The sequence below is a fragment of the Hesperophylax consimilis genome, chromosome 13, assembly GCF_061612785.1.
Source record: "Hesperophylax consimilis isolate HC1 chromosome 13, BYU_Hcon_1.0, whole genome shotgun sequence".
In the NCBI taxonomy this organism is placed as follows: Eukaryota; Metazoa; Arthropoda; class Insecta; order Trichoptera; family Limnephilidae; genus Hesperophylax; species Hesperophylax consimilis.
The window spans coordinates 2,402,155-2,418,802 of record NC_142848.1 but is presented as its reverse complement, the minus strand read 5'-3'; the positions used below and the strand labels follow the sequence as shown (position 1 = coordinate 2,418,802).

Genomic DNA, 16,648 nt, shown 5'->3' with positions numbered 1-16,648 from the left:
CAGTTTTAACATGGTTTTTGGTCGTGATAAGGAGGGTTTTGAAACTCAATTTTAGGCTCCTCTTGTAGCTCGCAAAAATGTGAACAAGATGTCATACTCAGATCATTTTGTCAAAAAATCGGATATAGCGGGTATAGAAATTATAGGATTCATATCATTCGGATTGAAGAAAGTCACCAGCCTTCATTTTGTATAGTTGGCTTTATATATTTATTTGAACTGTAACATTATTATCATTCTAATAACAATCCAAAATATTTAAAATAGTATGTACCATGAACTGAAGCAGCATCCGTAGAGTTATCAGGTTCGGAGTGTGTCTGGGAATGCTGTCTCCTGGGAGGATAGTGAGCTCCGGAGCCGAGCAAATTGGTGGTGCCTATATCACTGCAGCCCTCGGAAGATCTGCATTCACAGATTCAATGTTAATAGATTGGTAAATGTTGTTGGCTTGAGTACATCAAGAGGGTTCGTCAAGGTCCTTAAGAAACTTTTACGATCGCTCACCATTAAAAATTGAAAGTTTGCTTGATATGGTTTTAGCTATATTTATTGACTGAATCTGAATAGCCAGGTACTCCCCCCTTCATATTTCCCATTTCCTTCCCTAGAACTTTTCAAAAGTACTACCCTCATAATTAATAATATATTTGGACTACGAAATTCCCAGTTTGGAGAAAGTTGAGCGGCTGAATGGAAGTTAGAAGGGGATAGGAGGTGAGGAAGGGTCCAAATAGAACGGATTCGAGGACCATTGACAAAACCTAGTGATTTATAAGTTTACTAACTAAAAGCATTCACAGTACATAAGTATTTTACAGAAGGCAATAATCTCATAGTGATCATTGTGAAGGAATGGCTTGTATGAAGCATAATACATACATTTTATTAAACAGTTTGACCTAAAATTTTCTTTTTCTCTGGGAACAATAAGGAAACTCAGCAGTTCATGATGGAAATGACAGTATAAGCTGAAAATAGTTGTATTAATCTAGAATTCCATAAAATAAATCATGACACCAGAACTCATCATCCAAAAAAAAATAATTTCGCTTTGTTGTGTGTAAGGAAATTTTAGGCCAGGCTGTAAAAAGTACAAATTATTTGGGAATAGTTTTGCAGAATATAATATATATTTCAAATGAACACACTTTAGGGCACAAATCATCTAGGGTAGGGTCTATGGGTATTTTGCACACACGATAATTGGGTACAATATATATCAGCTAAACAATTTACATTTTACCAAAAAGCAAACAGTTCTAAATTTTGGTTCAACGGACGCCTAACATTAATCAGTCGACATTAGCGGAAGGTACTTTTGTCTCATTACAGAAATTTTACTTTCTGATAATTTTAGAAATACTTTCTAATTATGGGGAGAAGGTTGCAAGCACAGTTCACAAGGACCAGACCCAACATGCACATGTCTTATATTCACTAGAGGTTGGGGTGTTTCACAGAAATTGTAATGTAACATTGTCATAAAATGAACCATTGTCATTAAATGTAACATTATCATCAAATGTCATCATTTCATTAAAAGTAGAATCCTCGTCAAATGTAACATCGTCATTAAATGTAACATTGTCATCAAATGTAATATTGAATCAAAACATTGTCATCAGCAGTTATATTTTCATCAACAGTAATATTGTCATCAATGGTAATATTGTCATCAACGGTAATATTGTCATCAAATATCATATTGCACCAAAGTAACTTTGTCATCAAATATATTATTGTCATCAAAAGGCCAATCAGCGCCATTTTTTTTGTTTTTTACATACAAAAAAATCCCCATTAAATGCTGATTCTAGATCAGTTTCAGCTTTTGAGCAATGTTTGCTATCTATCTGCAGAAAAATGCAACTGCCATTACTTGTCAGATGATAATAAATTTATAAAAATCTGAAATGAACCGAGAATTCTCATTTTGCGAGGACTTTTAAAATTTAAAAATTCTCAATTGAGCTTATCGTCGATTTGATGGTTTTCAAATGTGATGATGCAGTTTGAAACACTTCAACCTATTAATAATTTTTAGTGATATTTTGCTATCCATTATTATTATTTCGTTTATGTAAACTATAAAAGTTTACATACTCCTTCAACTTATGGTGATTTAATGCTCATGTAAATTGTTTGGAAGTTTAAATATTCACAGTGACCGATACATTTGCATGTTTACTTGAGGTAAGATGGCTTCCCATCGACAACGTATTACTGTCGTTCTCGGTGGTTGCCGCTGATTTTGAAAGCTTTTCTATCAGTTTGTAAAAAGTTGATTACTAGAAATATGCTAGAATTTTCACGAAATCTGTTTATTTTCGTGAATTTTGTACAGAGGCTTTTAAACAATGTTATCATAATAATCACTAAATCGTCTCTTGTATGTTGACAACACACCAAATCGGGCAGCTGTCAAAATGTCGGTTACAGATTTCGTAGAGTAATACCTTAACCCCTCAAGCTAATTTGTACGGTTTTGAGAACAGACAGCTATTACCCGGAGACTCAATTTGTTCACTTTTGGGGACAGCTCATATGGTCTCATAGAAATCGTTGTATCTCCCTTATTGTCAAAGTTATAAATATGATTAGAACTGTGTTAAAAAGAGAAAATAATAACTTTGTATTAAAATCTAGAAGTTAACTACAGAATAATTAAAATGCGCACCTCTATGAAACAAAATGTTCCGACCACAATTTGAGAATTTTTTATGAAACTTTTATAAATTTGTATTGATTATTTTTATATAAAAGACTAAAAAGTGAGGAGACTATAATGTTTATACATAATGCATTCGCCACAAAACAAGTGTTTTTTTTTCGTTATCAGTAATTTTAGTTTGGTGTCAAGATGAAAAAACGTGAGATGAGCCATTTTATGTTTGCATTCAAAATTTAAATATTTAATACATACATCATATGTTTACTTCTAAAAATAGTATTTGAAAGCATCATAACGTTTCATAAATAGTTTTCGGATATATTCTGAAATATTCCATTTATTTGGATTTCATTGCGAAGCAGAAATACACACAAATTCTGCAATCTTCTGGCAGCGTCTTTAAGTAATGTAACGGTCAATATGCCAGAAGCCTGAGGATTTAATATATTAAATTTAAACTTCAAGAATTTATTTATCTATGAAATGAGATTAAAAAAACTGCATTTAAGTAAGTTTGTGAAAAGCAGTTTTTTTGTACATAAGAAAATATTAATTGGTTTTTCTAAATAAAAGTTTAATGCATGCCAGATTCCTGCAATTGTTTTTGTGCAATAATATGAGGAATTATCCTCTATTTGATGTGTCCATGGAGTCCTGTAATGCTCCAAAACAATTCACACTCAACGAGTGAATGATAATACATATACATACCTGCAGAGCGCCAATGAAAAGTCAACTTTTTATTTCCAGCAAACCAAATTATCCTTATTACGCTGTTAAAACATTTTTAGTGGGTGTAACGGTAGTACGGTGACAACATAAATCTAAAGGTAAACATTTCACTGGGACAAATGCTTCTATCGGTACATTCACTCTTCTAACAAAATACTTTCTACAACCAGTCTACTTCACAACACACCGTCCGTTTCTACTTGTTGAGGATAGGAAGCCATCCTTTCTGGCTGCGTTAGGTACAGTGTACATGTGAAAGTGTAGAAAGCATAAGAAATTTAAAACGGTGCAAAGTAATTAAAATTATAAAAACCAAATCGAGGGAAAGGAAAGTGTGGGTGGATGGGGAACAACCAATAATTAATTATACTGAAATAATAAGAATAATTATAACTTACACACTGCAATGCATGGAAAAAGAATGAAGAAATATATGAAATATTTATTATAACTTCAGAAAACTACTATTTTATTAGTGTGAAAAGAAGGCGAAACAGCAGCTTCAATATTATTTAAGAAAGAATAAAAAAATTAAAATTCACATTTTAGTAACACATCATATTTATAGTTACAGATTTGGATAATGTTTTAAAAAGAAGTAAATTTCCATGCGCACTCTTAACACGGCTTCAATTTTCAAACTAGCAGTGGCAGATTTAGTTCGCATATTACATAATGTAATATTATGTATCTAAAAGTAATATGTATTGAATTCAATGTTTATGCATTGCTATTTGACAAAACAGACTATGCATTTCGTTTGGTTAGATATTATGTAATCATCAGATACTTTCAATTACGATCACACTGGTATTGTAACCAGCTTATTGATATTGCTGACAGAGAAAAGAAGATTGTAGCATGTATTTTAAAGAAACATAACTTTGATGAGAATCAATGTCCGCATATGTCTTTCTTGGTCAACTCAGATAAGTTTTACAGATTAATTATACATAATCACTTATCACTTATCACTTGGCAATTGTGAGTTATCACTTACAAGCTACTTAGGCTAAGCAACGATTGCTTGTTCTACTGCAATTACAAGAAACTGAAATAGCTAGCAGTAATTTCACGCATTAGAGGTTTGTGGTGATAATCTATCCTTTATAAGATTATTTACCATTCTGAAACAATTTAAATATCTAAACTCATTTGTATCGATGTACAATAGCTGCTGCTTTGAAATGGTTTTTCAGGGTGACTTATGCGGTGATGGATTCTCGTGGATAATATGCTGAATAGAAGTAACTAAGAAGTGTTCTATGTAAACTTGTGCAGTATGTGATAAATATGTTACAACTTACACTCTGAAATGCATGAAACAAGGCATAATTATATTCATGTTAGTCATAATGCAATAACAGACACTGGCTTTAGTCATGGAACTGGTTAGTTAACGCTCTTTCATACAATCTAAATCTGGAACATGAAAAGATAACATGACATGATGTATGCATTGATATTCTTAAAAATACCAATTGTATACAGGGTGTATACCAGACAGGCATTAATTTGAGCCAGAGATGTCTGAGCATAGCGGACTCAAGCATTGGACTAGTGATGTGTTATTAATTTGTAGGTAGTGAAAATATATATAGATACATATGATATATTAAAATGTATATATAATTCAATGGCAGGTAGTTTTTTTTTTCAGAATTGTAAATCAAATAGGTGTGAGTAGAAATGAAATAAATTCTTGGGCAATACATTATGGCTAGATCATTCTCAAAGAGGTTTCTGTAACATTTGAGTGCTAAAATTCATAATTGTTATATTTTGAAAGTTAGTTGTGTTATTAAACATAAAAATTATTTGAGCAGATTTTTCCTTTTTAAGATTCTACTGACTGGGCCTGAAAATCGGCGATTAACATTACCTGGCCCTCTAGTACAAACACATGGATAAAGATTTTGCCGCTAACTAGTTTTCGACAGCTACCGACAAAATCGATGTGTTCATATTAGGAGCCCTGAAGTGACAAACTTCAAAAAATCAAAATGGTATTGATGGTCGATTTCATGACAAGGGTTTAAACAACTAAGCTAAAATATAGAATGAATTGATTGGTTATTAGTAAGTTATGTAGTGTAGTTGCAACTAACCTGCGAGTATTGTGCCTCTTCCTAAGGACAGTCCGGCCGCAGGTGTCCCCGCGTAAGCTCACCACCTCGGACAGGCTCTCCATGTCTGCTGAACCCACTGAAACAACAAGCCTTGTTATTCATACCCCGTCATAATTGTTCAAAGGAGATTACAATACAGGTACATATATCATTATACAATTAAGCCTGTTTTTTTACGTGGGGATACGTTCCACAGAATATTGTACGATAACATACAGTCACAAAAATCAGTCAGGGATGTCAAAAGTAAAACAGATTGTTGTTTATTCCTAGTAAGTAATTATTCCCTCGTATCCTTCTGGGCACACTGATTAGAGATATGCAAGTGAGTGGGGGACCTTTAAAAACGGATATAACCATTACGTTTTTTTTTTAAAAGGTGTTGAAAAAACAGAATTGACTTTATAAATGGGTAATCATTTTAAAGAGACCCTTGCTTGTGAGAATGTAACAAAAAAAACAAAAAACCATAGAAATAAATGTCGCCAAGCACCCAGAACTTTAGGCATTTTCGGGGTAAGAGGGGACTGCGGGTAGGTGTTCCAAACAGGTTTGAAAACCTTTTTGAAACTTTCGATGGCATCGGTGTGGCTAAATATATGAAAACGTGCACTCTTTAAACTGATTTGTTTGAATATATATTTTTTAATTCTTATGAGAATACTAACGGGAGTCTCTATTGTCTCGAGTCAGCGGAACTATGGTTTCCCAAATTGTGTATATTAAGACGCTGAAGAGAGTGGAGAAGGGAAGGAGATGGGTGAGGGGAAGTTAGGGAAGAACCTGGCTATTCAGATCTGGTTACTAAACACTGTTCTCTAGGGATGAGTGAACACTTGCCTTGAAGGGAAGCGCACATGCAAGGCAAGATGGGCCTTGAAGAAACCTAATTTGTGGAAAAGAGGAAATGCCAAAGAGTCACACCATTCATGTACATTTGATATTATCGCTGTATGTGTGTTGGGCACGCATATGAGAGCACCAGCATTATTATACTGATAAAACAGGCACAGTATTCCCACTCTTGACAGAAATGCCCATAACGGCATTCTCAGTGCTACAAAGACCAACATTTTCAATTTTGAGGTGTTATGAAACATTGTACATGCACGCCACATATATACTAAATTGTTGACAATGTAATAGAATCACAAGTTTTGACATTAATTGAGTGTAGGTGAACCCAATGTTTAAATAGTGCAGTGAAGGGACAGAGTGTTTGAACGGCACAGCTAGCAATGGAAGGGATGATGATATTGATGATGGTCACTTTGGGTCACCAAGGGCCAATCTACGTAAAAAATATTCTAAGACAGTGATGATAGTAAATTTAATGAAATGTTACATTATGTGCTAATCTATAATTGGGAAAAAAAATCATCAAGTACCTACTTCTAATTTAATAATTATCTTTTCTGATAATCTATAAAAATTATAGCTCTTCATTTTGTATATCATATTGCTTATAAATTTAACATTATGTTATTTTTATATACATTTTTATACTGCTAGTATGTATATTACAACATCAGAAATATCTCTGATGTACATTCCGGTTGATTATCTACCATATCATTAGATATACTCCGTATATCGATTATCTACCATATCATTAGATATACTCCGTAAACATTGCACGATGAACTGGAATTATTGTTTCAACTGGGGTAACAACAAGGCATGCTATGAATTCTTCTGGATACACAGACAAACTCACAACATACACAATTAGTTTGTGTCACAAACCTCCTCTCTTACGCCTGTGTCCTTCAATGGGTTAAATCAAAACAAACTACAATGAGAAGCAGAATAGGCAAAAATGCCAAATAAAACAGCATAAAACTAACAACAAAAAAACACACACAATTTAACGTTCATATTGCATGACTACATAATCAAAATTGACCAATCTCTATGTTTAATGCGTGGTTACGTAATCACAAATGACCCTTCTCTATGTTCAATGCATGATTACATAATCACAATCGCTGTATTATGTCAGTGTATTTTTTGATATATCATAGACACTTTGAAATGTCAGTATAACCTGATCGACGCTGCTGTCGTATTCGCATATGTGATCCAATGGTGACTTTCCGTGAACACAGATGCCTCATACGTGATCCATGAAGTTTCACTAAAACACATATATTGTGTCAAAATATGCCGCATGATAAGATAGATTGCGTTAATAAAGGTTAACATATTTTTTGGCAAAGGCCCTCAACAATTATTCAATATTATTATCTTGTCTTTTTAATAAATATGATTTTTGCTCATCGTTTTCCGAATCTATATATATAAAGAAGAGTGTCCGAGGTAGCGGGCGGATACCTGGCAGGCGGTGTGGATTTCAATTTTATATAAATCTACAGTTTTTATTTTGAAGAAATTTTGCACACTTGACCTTCAAAACGAGAGGAAAGTCACTATCTACATTTGATTTCTAAAAACTCTGTGTAAAGCCCGAGAAATTCTTGGGACTTAAGCCAGTATTATATAGTTAAGTAAGTTAAAATTAAAATAAATTAAAATCATGCCAACCAAGTCATCTGAAAAGGACATAATTCATAATAATAATAGTTTATTTTGAATGTTTGCAAGGGTAGTGCAATGCAATACAATCCATATTTCGAAATAATAAAAAAATTAGCCAAAATAACAATATATACACACACAAAATAAAAACAGAAAAGAAGTAAAAATATTGAATACAAAATGTAAGCAAATAACCGTTTATGGAGGATATTTGACCATCTCTGATTTCTTTGTGTCTTTCGTATTTGTTAATTATTAATAATATTAACTTATGAAAATTACGAGTTATGAAGATCATACTAATAAGAACCCACTTTTCAATCTATTAAAAATCAACCCGTAAAAAACAATGTATTTATACTATAAGGGTGCGTATAAACAAAAAATAAAATTTTCGCGAGCCGAGCATAATTCTCGGCATCTATCTTATTATTAAATATATTAAAATGTCATTTAACACTTAAAAATAAAATTATTTCGTTTGACTGAGGATTGTACCTTCTCCCCAAGGACTGGAGCTAACCGCGCTAACAACCTCACCAAATACCGATCTTGTAGGACTGACATTCATTTTGTATATTAACTGCTGAAATGTCATCTGATTTCAAATAAATGAATATGTCCGCATGTGTGTAAGTGATTGCCACCAACAGTTGATAGAATGCATTGTCATAGACAAATAGTATATCTGATGAGTTTCTGCTCGATCAGATGTTGGGAAGTGGGTTAATTTCCGCTTCCAAGATTTGCAATCATTCATTACCGAAAAAAAAAGTGAAATTCAAATAGATGTACATACATATTTCAAAATATGGCTTCTCTAAACCACACTATCCGAGAGTTATTTATGAATTTCAGTTATTTCAATATAAATGTTTATGGGAATACAATATCTTTGCTCGAAGCCATCCATATGATGTTTTGGCTAAATTCAGAGTTGGCTATTGTGGTTCGCTATTGAATTAGGTTAATTAATTGGTGTTCTCTTAACAAACTTCATCTGAACATAAATAAGTGTTATTCAATAATATTTTACAGAATAAATCAACCAATTATTCATTCATATAAACTCAATAACTCAATCCTTACCTCTGTCGAAGAAATTAATGACCTGGGGATAACTTTCGACTCTAAATTAAACTTTATATCGCATATAAATAATATTAATAATAAAGGAATAAAAATGCTAGGCTTCATTCTTCGAAATTCCAGAGGTTTCAAGAATATTTCAACATTAAAAATTTTGTATACATCCCTGGTTCGTAGTCAAGTCGAATATAACTCCTCGATCTGGTCCGCCCACTACAAATTACATTCAGATTCAATCGTAAAAATTCAACATAAATTCCTAAGACACATTAATTTTAAACTCGGTATTCCCATTGAAAATATAAACTATAATTACTTGATGAAAAATCTAAATTTATTAAAACTCTCAGATCGAAGAATTATATCCGACTTAATATTTATGTTCAAAATTGTAAATGGTAGTATAGACAGTCCTGATTTAATTAACCTCATTGAATTTCATATACCCACGAGAGCTACTCGTTCTAAAATTTTGTTTAAATGCAACAATATCAGGACTGAGTATTCCAAACACTCGCTTGTACCTAGGTTGCATGAAGTTAGTAATAGATACGCAGATGTGGCAGATCTATTTAACTGCACGCAAGGTAGGTACAAGAGGGCTATGCTATCAAATCTTTTCAATCAATATTAATTTAATCTAATTCTACCTTATTTGCACTATAGAAACTTATGTACTTGTATCATCTCTTGTTTACTTACTTACTTACTCTCTAATGTCATTTCACTATCAAATGCCACATATATTTGTAATTCTTTTTTTAAAAATATTTCTACGATTTTAACTGTGACATTTTATTTTTATTTTTTTTATTGTTGATACATTTTTTTTTACAATATTTCATATTTCAATTCAGTAATGTTGGCCTCACTGGGTTGTTTACCCGTGCTGAGGCCCCCATTTTGTTATCATTGTTTATGGTATATTTATACCGTTGATATTAAATAAATAAATAAATATTTAGAATGAAAAATAATTGAACTAAATTAAGGTGAACTGTCACAAACTGCTAAAGCTAACTGTTATTATTATTATGGTTAGTAAATTGGCTAAACTCACATTTACCATCATCTTGATGTTCATCGGTGGTCTCCCTAGAATCCGTGCTAGCGGGCAGCACCTGCGGCTGAGAGGGCACGGCCACTGGGGTGGACTCGCCCTCTGTGTTGTTTTCATCTTCCTTCTCCGTCAGCAGGTGGACCCTGTCCCCTCCGATCCCCTTTGTTCCCGCTCCCCCACTAGTCGGCCCGGTTGATTCTAGGATTCCGCCCCCTCTCCCCCCGTCAGAGGATCCGGATATTGAGCCAGGAGGTCGAAGGCGGCCATCCATCTGGTGGGGAATGTTCAGCTAGATGAAAAAGAGAAAGATAATATTTATTTCCCACTGAAGAGGTAATACACATTAGACATGCGTTTAATGTAGTTTTGAAAGAAAACCGATGTCGCCAAACAACATAACATCTATTAAATATAAGACCGAGACAGTCCATAGAAATTGCCATTTCTGTCTCTTTTTCACTGCCTAATATTGTATATAGCCATTCCATTTGAAATCAAATAAATACAAAGTAGTGATTGCCGGTAACTTATGTTTACCTGAGTAGGTACCTACCTACGTAGGTAGTGGTGGTGGTTCATTACTTCTCAGTGAGCCAGAGTGGTGAGATGGAAAAATACAATAGTAATGATGTTGTAGCTGAAAACATATATGTATTAATTTTTTTTTTTTCAAATTTACCATTTTTCATATGAAGATTTTCAGGATTCTTTCAGTTTGGGGATTATACTCTTCCCTTCTTACAAAAACTTGGAATTTTGATTAAAACATCATTAATGTTATATTTTTCAATTTTACAATCACACTCACTGAAAAGTCACAGATCGCCATTGCTACGTACCCATATCAAGAGTGAAGAAGAATATTTAAATGTTATTGTGTGTAAGTTTTTTTGATTTTCCATGATTAGGTATTTAGATTACATACTTGCTGAAAACTGATGATGTTGACAATAACAATATATTATTCAAAAAGCATTGCCATAGCTGAATGTCCTCACTACCAACCTTTGACCCACGAAGATCCAGCGATCCTTCGTCTTCGTCCTCCTCCCGGACGGCCAGGTGAAACTGCGGCGGTGGCATGTCCTCGTTGTAGAAGGTGTCCGGTCTGCCCACTTCTGTCAGGGCCCGAGTCAGCCGGGAGCGCCGAGGAACCACCATGGACGTTCCCCCTTCACCGTCAGAATTGTTGATCTGGAATGAAAAGATTGATAAATTTAATACAAAACAATCTTTTCCAGCTTTTTTCAAGCGAAAACCTCACAAGAGTCTGAACTGCTCCCAAACTATCCAGAGCCAGTGGGACGATGGCATGCCCAATGTGAGTATTCAGAGTTAGTTCACAAATACGAGGCGTATCCAGAAAGTAAGTGTACTGAATTTTTGTAGGTTACAAATTTTGTTATTGAAACAAAAAAATTACATGGTTACCGTAGTACATATGTAAGCTATTTTTCGACATAGTCGCCATTCCTCTCAATGCAGGTGGTGAAGCGGGGCATCAACTTTTTGATGCCTTCCTCGAAGTAGTTTCCCGCTAACCCCTTCGTCCACTTCTCCACCTCCTCCTTTACCTCCTCGTCCGTTAAAAACCTTTTTCCACACATGTACAGCTTCAGGGAGATAAAGAGATAATAATCTGAAGGTGCTAGGTCAGGGGAATGCGCGGGGTGGTTCAGGACATCCCATTTAAACGAGGCAAGCAGTTCCTTCGTGCCGTGTGTGGTCTGGCATTGTCGGGCAGCATGCTGACTCCCTTTGTCAGCATGTGCCTCTCCTCTTATTTTGAATCGCCTTTCACAATTTTTTTAGGGTCTCACAGTATCTTGCAGAGTTGATGGTCTCCCCTTGAGGCAGATATTTAATCAAAATTATGCCTTGACAGTCCCAAAACACGGATGCCATGATTTTTTTGGCTGAAATTGTGTCACAATTGAAGGTCTTCCGCTCCTCTGATCATCATGCACAGATGTACGACCGTTTTTAAACTCGCGATACCACTTGTCCACACTCGTACGATTCATAGCTTTATAACCATATGTAGTTTTCACCTCATTATAAACCTCAAACGGAGGTTTTCCCTTTCAAACGAGATAACGGATGACGCCGCGTATTTCGCACTTGGCGGGAGATTGGATTGACATTTTTCACGAAAAGTTTTGTCACGTCGACACTTCTTAACGTACTGACCTTGAACTGGTCTCGTTGTGGAGATGAAGAGTCAGGCTACACGGAAGTGTAGCCAACATGTCGAAAATAAAATTCATTCGGTCGTGAGAGCCTCAGTACACTTACTTTCTGGATATGCCTCGTACAACTAAAGCCATTTCAAGCAATGTTTCGATTGTGAATGGAGGTCTTTTAATAGAGCAATACTGCAATCTGCTGTGAAATATATACCATGAAGTCTAAAATCTCTAAAATCTTGCAGGTCCCCTTAACCTGAAACTCTCGAATGGCGAGTTCTGATATTGTGAAATTTGCACAGATTAAAAAAAAAATTCTGGAGTTTTCAATCAGGTGGTGTGCTGCCCCAAAATGCTGAAAATCGACACATTTATAAAAAAATGTACTTTTCGTGTTTTAGCAATCTACCCCATTGCTAAGAACTCACATCGGATCGTTCGCTGAACTTCCGCAAGCGCTCTGTGTGGCGTATCTGCGGGGCCAGCGGGGGCTCTACGGTGAGCGTGTCGGCGGAGCCTCCACGTGCCCCCATGTGCGGGTGCGTGGCCATGAAGCGGTGGATCACGGCCAGGTGGTTCAGGGTCTGGTCGGCCAGCTCCTCCAGTTTGCGGATGCGGAACTCAACGCCCTGGAAATAAATAAAACACGGTATAGAATACATAAAAATCGGTCAAATTATTCGCTCTTTTTAATATTTAAGACTTATATTTCCTGCTTACGAATAACTTGACAAGTGTTGACGCTACTATCTTCCTTTAATTTTCCCATCCCATTTTTACCTAAAAGTACCTGTCATTATCCGACTATACCCACGAATGTGTTTGACATTTTACAACAATAAAAGCGACTCTCAAACCAGTTTATTGATGGAGCCTGTTTCTTACGCCTGTGATGAACATCTATTTGTGATCAGTGCTGTTATTGATATCAACTCAGGGTAGAAGGCCTGTGCAGTGAACATATTCGGTTCCCTCTGTGTCTCTCGTATCCAACCTGGATGTTATGGAAGCTTGTGTGGGTGAAATAAATCATATCTCCTGTGAGTGAAACCAACCATCAACATCTTTCAAGAACATCAAAGGGGTAAGTTAGATTCCTTCCATTTGTTCACCATCTCCAACCATAGTTGTGTCAACTTCCAAGTTCACAATTAATATTTTACAGTCCACTCTTGATTCGCCTATTTTGATCATATTTAAATTTCTTCTACATACTTCAACCATTATACGCAAAATAGGTTTCTTGTGCATTACGTCAATCCTAAATTATATGTGTCAAGCTGTACATGTGTATTTGTTTTACTAATTGTGTTTGCATAATCAACGTAGAAGTACATGCTAAACGAAAAGATTTGTTAGTAGTTTCTAGATTTCTGTAAATAAATACGTAATCAAATATAGGTATATTTTACATTTATCGTCAATAAGGAAGTGGTTAAAATAAGTCAATCACTGTGAATATAGATGTTATTACCTGTGTTAATGTTGATTGCTGAATTTCTTTTTGATTTAAGTCCTCCATTTTCTGTAAAATGTTCTCCACTTTCTCTGTGGTGTTGCGGACTCGCTCTTCAGTTGATTGGTTGAGTTTGAATTCCTAAAAATAAAAATATATATTTTCAAGCAAGAACAATGTTTTATCGCTAGAGACGAGAATACATTGAAACTACTTAGAAAGTTCTCACAGAAGAAGTTTTGTTTTTTTTGGTCCCTTGAAGACTTTAGTGACCTAGTGTTAAAAGAAAGAGAGTCAAGTATTAACAAACCTGTTCTCTGAAATAACCTTCAACGCACTCTTCCTCGAAGTCGTATAGCCTATCCATGTCGTCTTTCTCAAGGAAGAGTTTCAGCCCATTGTCATAGGCCTCACGCACGCCGCGTGCCTTCCTCTTCAGCCACTTAAGCAGTAGGTAGGCGTGCGAGAGGACTATCAACGGCGGGGGCAGCACCGGCTTCTGCTCATAGGCCATCACCACCGTGAAGCGTTGGAACATCCACACCTGGATGTGAAAACAGACATCAGAATTGGATATTTGTAAAGACAAATAATACATGAGAATGTGAGGTTATGTGAAATTGACTTGCAAATTGTTGTTTAAAAAAGAAGCTATAAACCCTAACCGTCTTACTTATATTGTATAAGTATGTAAGGTCAGAATAGTGAAAAACATGACTTATAACCACGGCATAAGTACAGGTACTGGTGCTGTGTTAGGTGTTAGGTTATTATCAGCGCCTTAGCTCCTTGCCACCTTGGCAAGTCGGCACCGAAAAGCGGACTGATCCAATCGCGCCTGCACAAGACCAGCCCTGTGTTTATCTATATTAACCCTGAAGCGGCGTGTAAGAATATAATTAGTAAAATTATTAGTGCCTGCATTTAATCTGTATTCAAAAGGGAATAAGTTGGTTACCCGTTGTGAGCATCAAACTCTACCCGTTTGAATGCAAGCCGAGTGTACTACCCACTGCACTATAAACCATTTTAAATGATTTTAGACATTATGATGCATTTGTTTCAGAATTTTAAAATGATTTTGGTTTCGTTTTGACAAAAAGTTTTGCAGGGTTAATTTTTTTTTTTTTTTCGGTGATGCTATCGTAATGTTGTAATTTAGAGTTATATATTATATCGTATAAGTTCCACTTAAATACACTTAGAAGATATTAGAAAAAATTACCAAAGTTTAGAAAACGTACAAAAAAAAAATCATACTTGTTTGTTATGAAAATTAGATTAATATAACTATTTAGCTTAAAACCTCACAATCACATACAAATTCAGGTTTTAGTTGTATAACTGTAAGGTATAAGAGAACAATCAATAAATTTGTGGTTTGACATTGAGCGTACATACAACATTATTTGAAAATGTATATCATACAAAAACGGTTAGTGACAAAAATGAGCATTGACAAATTAGTGGTTCATACAAAGTGGTGTTTTATTACATGTATGTATTACACATATTATTAGTTGTATTAAATCCACAAGCCTCCATCACCAAGCTGTAAGTAAAGCAGTTGTGTTACATGAATAAAAACAGACAAACATAATATTAAATTATTTTAGTTAGCTCACTTTATGCCAAGTCTAAGTTGTTTGGCAGTCCATCCTCTCTGTCTACCCCTGCGGTCAATCGGCATGATGGTTAGTTAGTTAGTTCTAAATACTAATGTGCAATCTTCCAAACGTGACCTTAGGTTTTAATCACTTAAAATTTGCTAAAACACCAACCATGTAAATGTTTCAGTCTAGAAGTGTACAAAAATTTTAATCATCATTTTACCAGAAATATCTGTCAAATTGCACATTTTTCACTCAGGAGTAGGGTTGCCACCGTTTCGATATATCCGGACCATCACCATTATCGAGCCCTCCAGTGGGGGCTCAAGCACATTTTCGATGGTGGGGACTGACATTTTTTTAAGTATAGATACTGGAATCTCACTGCACGGAGAAAGTGAGATTTAAAAAATTACCTACTCGTAAATATATAGGGATATACATAATATTAACTAGTTAATCAGTTATCAATTCTAAGGTTCATTCATATACTTCATAATTTTTTTACAAATAAATTTTACAAAATTGTTTTTTACAAAAATGTTATTGGATAAGGGGATAAGTCACGCACCTAACCAGAAATATGAAGCTTAATATAAAATAACAAATTTTATCGAACAACTTCGGTCCGGACCACCTTTGTGGTACCTAATTTTACCTAAATGAAAGAGAACGGCACTATAGAAATAAACCGATCAATACTATTATTTTACAAAAACCTCATGTACGGCCATAATACGACTAATGTGAATCCCGACCGGTGCAAAACAGACTTACTTCAATTTGGTCTAAAGCAAACATCTAATTATTCACAAGGGGATCTAGAATATGTTCCCGCGATGTTATGATTCAAAAACGCATGCGCTTTTTTTCAAAATCCCTAAGAAATGTAATCAATACAAATAAAAAATATGAATTACAAGGAATGAGTCTGGTGATGTACCCAGACAGCCTGTAACTGCTAGTCTCTCGAGTTCGCCTGCGTTCAGCCAAGTCGCAGTGGCCGAGTAGTATTAGGCACGTTAGTACGCATCAAGGAAGTAAGAATTAATGATAGAAACAAGTCCGGTGATGTCCCCAGACTGCGCAGAACGCTATACGCACGGCCTGTAACGGCTAGTCTCTCGAGCTCGCCTGCGTTCAGCTGAGTCGCAGTGGCCGAGTAGCGTTAGAA

General features: G+C 35.1%; 1 protein-coding gene across 1 annotated transcript in view; it reads right to left on the bottom strand.

Annotated features, from left to right (window-relative positions):
* Nucleotides 1-16,648, bottom strand: part of Trpm (transient receptor potential cation channel, subfamily M) — a 611,727-nt gene that overhangs the window by 11,817 nt on the left and 583,262 nt on the right. The window contains exons 22-28 of the mRNA XM_089638723.1: nucleotides 14,175-14,408; nucleotides 13,883-14,005; nucleotides 12,837-13,037; nucleotides 11,228-11,416; nucleotides 10,223-10,511; nucleotides 5,515-5,611; nucleotides 275-405 (exon numbers count right to left, since the gene is read on the bottom strand). Of these exons, the coding sequence (XP_089494849.1) occupies nucleotides 275-405; nucleotides 5,515-5,611; nucleotides 10,223-10,511; nucleotides 11,228-11,416; nucleotides 12,837-13,037; nucleotides 13,883-14,005; nucleotides 14,175-14,408 (1,264 nt within the window). The remainder of the gene's footprint in view (nucleotides 1-274; nucleotides 406-5,514; nucleotides 5,612-10,222; nucleotides 10,512-11,227; nucleotides 11,417-12,836; nucleotides 13,038-13,882; nucleotides 14,006-14,174; nucleotides 14,409-16,648) is intronic.